Raw genomic sequence first — 11363 nt, forward strand, 5'->3', positions numbered from 1 at the left:
CGCTAGACCATCAATTCAATACATCCAAGTAAAGTCCATTTGACCCAGTCTGATGTCACCAAGCAGGAGCAAAGTTCTCACACCATGGAACCCCAAGCGTCCAAGCGTGTTCTTCCCAGATCAGCAGGACACCAGCAAAGATTCCCCTAACTACATCCTGACCTACAAAGTTTGGACTCAGAGTAGGCAAGCAGGCAGAAAGACAGGGGCCCTCTTCCCAATCCTACCAAATGAAGTGGAGAAAGAGGGAACACAGCAATGGGCCCATGTCGACACACGCATAGGGAACCGCCTGCTTTTTCACTCAACACTGACAAATGTTACACTTTGTTACAGCCCTACATAACCCCCTTGATGACAGTTGTACTTAGTTTGTATAGCTCCACTACAGTTGCTCATCATTGAACTAAACCAGTCTCGTCTTTTACAGAGAATTCATGTGTAATTGGGACACAACGTAATCACTGCACCTGGTCCAGAGTGATTAGTGATGCATGTGAATGGGAACAAACGGAACATTATGTCGGAAATCAAAGCCTTTCTTTTTGGGCAGCAGGGTAGAATCAATAGCTATGCTTTAGATTAGCATATTTTAGCTCAGCGAAGTTAAAGCAGCATAAACTCAATCATTGCCGATTCACTCGTTGCACTTATCATGACTCACCGATGGACACCAGCTTGATGCTCTCCTTGTCCAAGAACTCCAGGGCCACGGACACGTTCTCCAGCTGCATCTGGCGGAAGGTGGGCCTCTGGTTGTACTTTCGGAACATCTTCTTCTGGGACAGCACCTCCAGCAGCCCGATGAGCCGCAGCCCATCGCCGAGGTCAGTCTGCAAGTTGCCAATTCGCTTGTTCACACATTTCAGGTGTTCGTTACACCAGCGGGTGAACGTGTTCTGCTGGATCTTCTTCCAAGGAGCGTCCTCGGCCAGGTCTTTCTCCGTGGCGGGCATTTCTGCGTCCTTGTCCGGGGAGAGAGCGTTGGGAGCGGGCGCGGCGCTCTGGTGGAGCCGGGGGTGGGAACCACTCATTTTTATAGCGTCGGCTGTCTCTCGGTTCGCTGCCTTGTTTCTGGGTGGAGTCTGTTCAACTTTTCCTTCTCTCTGTCACTCGATATTGTCTGTTTGACAGAAACAAATCAAGAGGGAAAGTTGGAAACATGACTTATAATGGCACGCAAAAATAAATGAATTTGTTCGAGATGTAAACGAGTACGTGTTAATTTAGGGGGACGAAAGTGCAGTGGCGAAAACCAAGTTGCCTCCGGCCACCATTACAGACTTCTTTTTTAACCCATTGAATTTCTCCCCCCGCCTCTTGCCCACAGTCAGCGAGGATAAGGAATGAGGACGAACGGTAAAAATAATAAATACAAAACAAATTATGGATATTATTGTGTTGCAGACTGCGAAATATACTTTTGAAGTCTTTATTACTGTTTTAATCCATGTATGATTCCAATTGGATCCCGGTACACTTCCGGAATGCTTAGCTCCTCCTCCTAAAAAAAATCTTAAAGCTTAAAAAAAAAAGTATAAACTGTCAAACTTTGTCAATGCTCTACAAAACTAAGCTCGCACTGTAACTATATTTTACTCAATCTAAGCATACATACATCTTAGATTTGTATAACAATTATATTTGAGGAAGTCAAACTTGTCAAATTAGATTTTGATTAAATTTTTTTGTGACATTCCCAATCCTTCCACTTATGCCCAACACTTGCACTTATGAATATACAGTACTGTTCAGACAGTACTACATTCCAAGGCAGTGCAGTGCACCAGTGGTCTGCACATCGGCCACACAGTTCTAAGGTTCTTGGCTCTGGCCTTCCCTGTGGACTTTGCACGTTCTCTACTCTGTATGTGGGTTTTCATCATGTAGCCTACTTCTTTATTGCAAAAACTTGCATGTTGGGTTGATGGAACACTTTATTGTCCCTTAGTGTAAATGTGAGCGTGAATGGTTGTTTGTTTATGTCCTGCGATTGAATAGCAACCAGTCCATGGTGTAGGCTACCCTGTCTCTTGCCCAAATTCAGCTGGTGTAGGCTGAGGAAAGTGAAAGTGCTTACATTATCTTTACTAATTATCCATCCATCCATCCATCATACCTTAACCACTTATCAACATGAGGGCCATGGGTATGCTGGAGCCTATCCCAGCAAGTCTTTGGGCAGTAGGCAGTACACCCTGAACTGGTTGCCAGCCAATCCCAAGGCACACACAGACAAACACAATCATTCACAATCACACCTATAGGGACAATTCAGATAATTCAATTAACCTATCATGCATGTTTTTCATAATGTGGGAGGAAACTGGAGTACCGGGAGAAAACCTACACAGGCACAAGGAGAACATACAAACTCCACACAGGAAGTACGGAGACCGGATTCAATCTTACGACCTCTGCACTAGGAGACGGATGTGCTAACCAGTCGTCCGCTGTGCCGCCCACCATTACTAATTATGTTATGAATAATTCATGCTATTCATCTATGTGAAGACGGATCATCGCAATCTTTCCTCACAATTATTGTCAACTACTATCAGCAGTGTGTTAACAAGGTAAGAAGCTGAAATATAAAAATGCAACACTTTATTTCTACAAATATCTGTTTATATTTTCAAAAGATTACTTCTACCAATCCCATTGTCCCATCATAACAGACCTACAGTGGTCCTTGGTGGTGAACTGGTGCCCAAAGGCATCATGCATGTTGCAGTTTTATTTTTTGCCTATGTCATAATTTTCGGCTTTTACTCATGTCCAGTCGTGAACATTTATGTTTGAGTGGTGAAAGGCCGTAACTGTCACTGGCGATGGCATCATTGTCTGTTGTGTGCAGTCTTATCTTTAAAGATGTCACAGAGTAACAATATGTAGACGCAGACTTTAGCCACCCCCACTTTGGCTTTTCTGTACTGATGAGAACAAAAGCATCACCAAACATTTCACATCAGCTGTCTCTTTTGCACATGTTAACGCTGGTTATAGTGAGAAATGTATTCATCCTATTCATGCATCTTGCCATGTGAACATAAAGTACTGGCAATTAATAAGATGCCTGATTTAGCTCTCTATGAGGCAGAGGCCAAACCCAGAAAATGAGTGAGTGCTCCTAATGTTAATTTGATTTGAACTTTGGGTCGAGATCCAAAATGGGTCACACAATATTTATGATACTGTTGAAAAAGGCTTTTCCATCCAAGTTTGTGTTTAATACTGTATATGCATTTTTTTCCTCAACAATAACTTATTTAGCAATTTCCGAACTGTTTCCATTAGCAGATTTTGCATTAAAAATAAGTTTTCACAAAAACACACACACAAAAAAAATCGATATTCCTTGTGCCATCTAGTGGAAGTATATTTAATTGTTCTTCCCATCACCATAGTCACAGACAGACAGACGACAGACAGACAATTTAAAGATTGTTCATTAATGTGTTTATTTATTGCAAATAATTCCTTTTAGGACCAATTAAGTGAAACAAGATAATTTCCACAGCCACCACCCATTGTAATGTTGATGCTACAACTGCCGTGAATTAACAGCATCAGTCATTGCCAAAATATTTTTTCATGTTTGTTCAGTATGTAGACACTACACTCTTTTACAAAAATTGTATTTCTAATACTATAATTTTTTTACATGGTGTGCCAAAGACACTTTAATTGTTTCTGTGTAATTTTGGGCTGTTCAATCTAAAAATGACATGTGTTTCTGTGAATTGTCTCTAGTTTTTCAGATATTCATATTTTTGAAAATGAATTGAAAATGTACTTTTTGGACACTTTCCGAAATGTACTTTGATCGTTACTAAAATTAGTGTTTGTGCTTTGACATCACCTGTTTTTGCGTTAAAAAGATCTGTTTACTGCTAATATTGCCTAATTTCTTAAATGTTTGCTTGATTTTCACATGAAACATGATTTGCACATATGGTTCGCTGCGACGATTGCCGTCTTTTATGATATTGCATTAACAATCCTATGTCATTTTCAGATTCAGTGACATCAAAATACCCTAAACCCGTTTCTTGGCACCAAAATGTCTTGAGTTGTTAACCAGTGTTATTATTGGCTGGTCATATTAAAATATAGTATTTTACAAAATAAACTATTGAAAATAGTCATTGTTATTTCGCGATTATGATTTCAAATTATAGTTATTTACATGAATGTATTGTGATGTCAGTAAAAGTTTGAAACTCTGAATTAGTGTGCTTCCAAACTCTGATAGTGATTGATTGCATGTTTTATTTAGTAACTCTTACTGTCAAAGGGATTAGGCTCCCTAACTTTATGAACATCACAAGCGCCACTAGTTTAAAGTATTTAGATTCCTCACTAAGAAACAAGGCAGTAGTGGCTGTAAAGACGGGGAGAGATGTGACTGCAGCTTCTTTGACTAAATAAGGAGCTCAGTGCCAGCAAACTCGGTGTGGCCTGCAGCCATTTCCGAATGCTTTGCCTTTGTCTCTCTTAGTGCGCGTGGGTGTGTGGCTGTGTGTGTCTGGTCAATGGAGAATTTGAGGAATGCCCCCCCAAACACTATAACAACCCAATAGAAGCCCAGCTCTGGAGCCCCATACTTAATATAACCCCAATATCACTCTTACACTCTCTCGCCATTGAGTGCTTTGACTTTGATCCAATGAGGTATGGAATTTATTTTAATTTACCAACATTTTCATTGGCTTACACATATAATCCACTGCTAAAATCTGTATCAACATGTCATAATGAACTAGGTAAGAGCTGTAATAATCTCTGCAGGGCTCCTTGGGAGGAAGTAGAGTATGCGAAATGTTTACTTGGTCGTTAGCTGTTCCAATGGTATTACATAAACAACAGCACAAACACGACCACGACCCTGATGGCTGAACAGATGTTGCTGGTACTTTTGACATATTCTTTGTCTCCCTCTAGTGACTAATTGTTGTACTGCACTCACTCTGTCTGTCACGTCAAACTGTTTTTAGCTTATCCTGAAAATAAATGATAAAGGGATACTCACATCTATCATAATCTTAGATTTGCCTTTGATTTGATTTTTATGACCTTCAATTGTCTGAAACACCTTTAATAGAAGGGCATTGTCTTTTCCAATGACATTTCTCCTCTCAGTATAATGAATGCATCCTAAAGCTAGATATTCTATACTCAAGTCAGACAAACTACCCAATAGTAAACTATAATGTCGATAATGAATCAACAATCTGCTAAAGAAAATGTAATAATATCACAACATAATAAACCAGCTGTTCTGATGGGGTACTCACCAACTGATTCTGTGGCCTTTCCTTGTAAAAGGTTTGTAAATGAGTCATTAGAGTCTGCTCAAGTTGCTTGTTTGGAACAGGTTTGTTCATAATGGAACTAGTTGTTGGATATCAAGGCAATAATGATAATTATTACATAAAAGAGCCTTTGAAAATGACGATCTTTGTCACTCATGTGACAAGATCAAGGCTTTACATGCAGAATTTGAGGGATTCAAAAATAGTTTTCTGAAGGAGAAGTGGTCAGGTGATGTGTGTGCAGAGATGATTAACGGATTAAACTCCTCATTGGTGAAACACATGCCTCACCTCGGTCCTAACTTGCTTCCTCTCCCCTGTGATGCAGTTGGGTGCCAGCTGGCCATGCCAGCAGCTATCGTCACAGCCGACCACACCCAGCCAGCCACACAGCCGAGCAGAAGAAACAAACGCCTCTAACCAAGCCGCACACTGCACCAAGTGTCAAATATGCATGTAAAATAGTTACAATCATCATTTCAGATCCACATGCTCCCCTCGGAATTTGATCGAAGCGACAGGATCACGAGTTAAATGTGACGACAATAACAGTGGCACAGTTAGAAATAGCACTTCTTATTTTACACTCTACATATTATTTGCTCCTGTAATGTGTCATTATCTTGTTTATTTGGCCATTAGCAGCCACACTTGGCAACAACTTCTCTTGCTGATGGTGCATAACATCAACAAATCAATCAAATCTAACATTGTAGCGTACAGTAATTTCCTGAAAAGATAATTTTATTCATTCAGTTTCATAAAAAACAAAATATGTATGCACCATTAACTTCCAATTGGATGTACTGTATACACAAACTAGACTAAAATAACGACCAATAGAGCAAAAAAGAAGCAAATTGGACCAAAATTCCTAACTGATATACAATCTTGATTCTTCTTTTGCATATCGTCACACTCTTGAAATAATTGCCTGAGTCATTTTTTTTTGTTTTGCCTTTATCATCTCCTTATGATGCAAAAGGTTAAATTTTTGTATTTCCGGAAAAATCCGAAAAAATGACTTAGGTGATTATTTTAAGAAGGCGTCTATTGTCTCTTCAGGAGACACTTAAAAAACAACACCTTAATTGAACAGCATTACATCCAACTATGTTGTACTTTTAGGAATATTCTCCTTCACTACTGTTTCAAAAGATCCCACTACACTCTTCCAACTTTTTAGGCCAGACACCAGTCACTAATTCTGCATTTGCTAAACAGCAATCTGGCACTCAAAGTGTTGTGCCACCTCCGTGTCACCTTAGGGGCTCCGTAGGAATCCCCTAATAACTAATCCTGAGATTAATAGGGACACAAGTTAAACAGCATCAAAGTGGGCGAGCGGAACACAAAGATGTGCTTTGTTCAGTCAAAAAGACACATGCTGCAGTGTGCCAAACAGTTAACCACAATTTGTTTTGAGGTTATACCCAATAAAACGTGTAGAATGAGTGAAACTTGAACATATTAAGAAAGTCTCCAAACTATGGCCCGGGGCCCATTTGTGGCCCGCAATCCATTATTCAGTGCCCCGTGGCATATACTACACTCTAAAAACAGTTGGGTCAAAAATAACCCAACTATGCGTAAAAAATTGACCAATCGTTCAATCCTCTATTTGGGTTGATTTGCCCTAACTTTGAGTCAAGAAATGGGTCTTTCAGAGTAAAACAACTTATTAAATATTTGTCAGATGCTTTTCTTGTGTCAAAAATTGGGTCATTTTGAATAAAACAACCCAGAAAGCTGGGTCAAATTGACCCATAAAGTGGGTTGGTCCATTTCTGATCCATAATTGGGTTACTTTTGACCCATCTGTTTTTAGAGTGTGAAAATGACATTTGACATGGCCCGCAAAAAAAAAGAAGTAAAAGTGAGGTGGCAGAGAATATGGCTACCTATTTTTTTCCCCAATTTAATTTCCCACCCCAAATCACAAACTTTTCAATCATCAGTTGACTTAAACACGTTCTCGTGTTAGGTGTACATTTATTATAATTCATAATGCAACGTGAAATTACCAATCAACCAATCTCTGGTTTAAAAAATAAATAGATAAAACTGTCCCTGGATTACCTTATTTGGTGAGACGCCATATATGAAGCCTGGCTAACAGAGGATCAGACAGGCAAGATACATGTTTGCGTGTTCATGCACGATCAAACCGCAAGGTCTGAAATCCACGGCACGGTCACCTGCACGCGTGCGTGAATCGGGTAAAAAAAAAAAAAAGGTAGCCGAATGTTTACATGGGATTGCGTCACACACTTACACTGACACACACCAAATTTGAACAAAACAATCTCGCACTTTATTTGACAAGGGTCTTTTCAAAAACAAACTTACATGAACTCGTGGAGTGTGAGCCTGTCTGTCTCCGCTGTCCTGCGTGGGTCCTCCCCACGCGAGCTTCCAGCAGGAGGGAATGGACTTTTAAAGTTTAGAGGCTCGTGCTGGTGCAAACAGAAGAGGAAAAAAAGTACTCCCTGCGCTCTTTTTGCTGCCGGACTCTCTTCTGAGGTCTAGTGCTTTAATTGGTGGACGAGTGGGAGCATCAGAGGTGCTGTGGGGGTGTCACTGACTGCCTCGGCTCGCCTCTTCTTTCGGCAGTGACGTCACGACCGCGCCTAAAGGATATTAAAGGTGTGATGTCATCGCCTCGTGCGGCGCACGCACCTCGATAATTCTACTTGCGAGTGTGTGTATATAATGTGAGCCCCCAAGCCCCCAGCTGAGTGCTCAAAAGGCAAGAATGTTCTGCTTACAATTCATCAGTGGTGGGAGGACATAAGCAGAGGAGGAGTGGAGACAGAACAGAGGGAATACACGAGGAGGGATGGAGAGAGAGAGAGAGAGAGAGAGAAAGAGAGAGGCAGAAAGACAGGGAATCGATGACTCTCTGGAAACGCCATGAAAACTTCTACTTATAAACTCTAACCTCTTTGCATGTGTGTGTGTGTGTGTGCGTGTTGTATTAATTACAGCCAGATGTTTGCTGTTGGGCCTGTGAGCCAGGCGGTCAGTGACATCATCCATGTGGAGTTCGTAGAAGTTACATTAGCAGATCTTTCACGCATTTATTTATTTTTTTGGCCTGATGTGGCTTTTTCCAGGAAATAATAATGATAAAAATAGCAATCTATCCATCCATCTAACGCACGCATGAGATGCATATAATTTCAGCATATAATTTCAGTTAAGGTTGCGTTAAATGGTTTCATAATATATCATAGTACACCCACAGTTCAAGCGCTGTTGTAAATGACATATGTACAAATGCCAATATATGGTCAAGATTTTAAAATAAAAATATTCGCTTTTATTTATTGTTATATTGGTTCATTATAAACGGAACAATTTTGACTTTTGATGCAGGGTGGGTGCAATCTTTCTGAAAAATGTCTGACATATAGTAGTACCAAGAATAACCTGTGAGAGGCAGGGAGGGGAAAAAATACAAAGGAAAAAGTAGTAGAAGAAGAAATATGGCACTCGGCTAACAAGCTTTGTGTTGCTGCATAGTTGGTTATTTCATATAATTGGTTTAGCTGACCTCTGTTAACCATAGAGTATTTGCAATTGCAAATATTGAACAGGTTATAACATTTATAATAATATTTATGATTTTTATCAGATTTAATTAAAAAATCTGGATAATCTTCCAAATATCATGCTTTTGCTTATTTCAATTTGAATGGAGGAATACAGTATGCTCCAATTTAACCAAATTTAACTAGGGTCAATAATGCTCTTAGGAATAGGCCCCAATGTACTACTTCAAGTAACTGGATCTCAACCTACTTTGGCCTGCTGGCGGGGTTCAACCTGAGCTAGTAAATAATAACAAATAACAAATAATCCCCTCACATTCATACCTATCCACCTTATTCCTGCGCCCCAGGACTCTTTGTGTGAATGATGCGTGTGAACTCCGGTATGAACTAATATGGGAACATTAGTTGTCATAGTTTATAAGAGAAAACATTTCAATCCCGCTTACGGTACCGCACAGTTGCATGTTTTGCTACTTCCTGAACGCTTGTCACTTCAACTGCCAGCCGGTGAGGCAATGAGCAATCTTAAAAACTCTGAGGTGTATCGTTAGATTTGTTACCGACACAGCAACAAAGTTGGTTGCGTATTGTCAAAAGAAGTTTGGCGCTATCTTATTTTAAAGCAAAGTTGTAGGACTCAGCCATACCCTTAATCTTATATAAAACCCATTACTTCCCACTGCATAATAGCCACATCACGGAAATCCTGGTACATAATAACAGCAACATTATATGCAGATTATGATTAAAATACTGAATTGGTGAACAATATTTTATGTCTGTGCTGGAATTGCCATTGACGGCTATAGACGTCAAAAATTCATTTGAACTATTTCTATTAGTTAATTTTTTTTTCCACTTTTGTTAACGAGAGTATGAAAACCTAGATTTTTTTTATTGTACATTTATAACAGATATAAAATGTGTGATTAATCGTGAGTTAACTAGTGAATTAATGTGATTAATCACGATAAAAAAAACGTCAGGCGATTAAATGTTTTATTTGTAATTAATCGCATGACTTCAATAGTTAACTCACGATTAATTACAAATTTTATATCTGTTATAAATGTACAATAAGGACAGGTTTTCATACTCTTGTTAACAAAAGTGGAAACAAATGTTAAACTAATTGAAATAGTTCAAATGAATTTTTGACATCTATAGCCGTCAATGGCAGTGAATGAGTTAATACTGAGCACTGACCAGCAATAGTCCACACACACGAAAACTCCATATTATTGCCTGACTGATATTAAAGTATTTCCCCATATTGTGACATGGCTCTCAATCTTTACCAATGAATCTTCTTCTGTAGTTGTCGTAATGCAAGTCTAAAGTTTGACGGGCTCTTTGTCCGCAAAAGGAAATGAGTGCAACTTTAGGTAAACTTTTCAAATCAAGATTTTAAAACTAATCTTTCTGTGTTCATTCATTCATTCATTAATCCATTAATTAATTAATTCATTCATTCATTCATTCATATAGGTGCTGGAAACTGTAGAGATTCTTACAATAACATTCTCTCTTTGTCCAAAGTGCATGTTCAAAACATTGCTCTTTGTCGCCACAGGTTCAATTTACTCTGGTTGTTAGTCCAACCGCCAACAAATTCTGAAGTTGTGCAAGGTATTTATAAATGCTACAGATGCTTACGATTATTTAGCAAAGAAAAACAAAAAAACGTTCAAATAAACCGCGCTGAGAATCGAAAGCCGTTGTAACAAATGGCTCGATACTACTGGTGTCTTACAGGAAGTCACGCCCATAATTGTTTATACATCAGAGCCCTCAGGAATAAGGTGGATGGACAATTGGGCTAACAACTTGAGCTTGGGACATGATCTCCTGACTGCTAGGCAGACATGCTAACCACTACATCACTGCGCTGCCTAGGTAGAATATATCTAATATTATTGCTTAAGCCTTATAGCATGTCGTGCAAACATGTATACATTTTCTGTGATTACAAAGCCAAACCATATTGGACTCATTGTTAATGCCATTTCAAATGGATCATTTTCAGGATTTATAGATCTGCTGTGCATGGGGAGATTAGACGTAAAAGGATGCAATGTAACGGATAACGACAGTAACAGAGACAGGGTCTGCTTTTAATAGTTTTAGAGTCAGTAGTTAAAAATCAGAGTAGTGCGGCGCCAACTGAAAGCCTCATAACAAAACTCGTCTTTGCTAGCCAGTTAAGGAAACTAAAGAGGTTCAATGTTTGACTGGAAGTGATGAAGGTGATTGTTTAAAATGGCCTTTGGCTCTTGTCTTTCTGCCTCTTGTTCACTGTCTTGTGCACAACTATATGAAGCTGTACGTGAGCCAAGTGGCAACCTTCCTTGAGCTTATACACACATTAACTTATATTAATTTTTGCATGCACGCTTTTTACAAATATAAAAGGAAAATGTCACTTTTTTGGGGGGCAATTCAACAATTAAATTTTTCTTGCTGTCTCAACTAATCCCCATATTTGTCTCCA

General features: G+C 39.3%; 1 protein-coding gene across 3 annotated transcripts in view; it reads right to left on the bottom strand.

Moving 5' to 3' along the window:
- The window catches only part of flna (filamin A, alpha (actin binding protein 280)), a 49593-nt gene extending 41583 nt beyond the window's left edge, over nucleotides 1-8010 (bottom strand). For all 3 annotated transcript variants that reach the window (XM_086070063.1, XM_086070062.1, XM_086070061.1), the window contains exons 1-2: nucleotides 7665-8010; nucleotides 665-1123 (exon numbers count right to left, since the gene is read on the bottom strand). In XM_086070063.1, the coding sequence (XP_085926189.1) occupies nucleotides 665-1034 (370 nt within the window). In that variant the 5' untranslated portion in view covers nucleotides 1035-1123; nucleotides 7665-8010. The remainder of the gene's footprint in view (nucleotides 1-664; nucleotides 1124-7664) is intronic.
- Between the last annotated feature and the right edge of the window lie 3353 nt (nucleotides 8011-11363).

The sequence above is a fragment of the Leptonotus elevatus genome, chromosome 2 (genome assembly GCF_054856555.1).
Source record: "Leptonotus elevatus isolate MCC_2025b chromosome 2, RoL_Lele_1.0, whole genome shotgun sequence".
NCBI classification, from domain to species: Eukaryota; Metazoa; Chordata; class Actinopteri; order Syngnathiformes; family Syngnathidae; genus Leptonotus; species Leptonotus elevatus.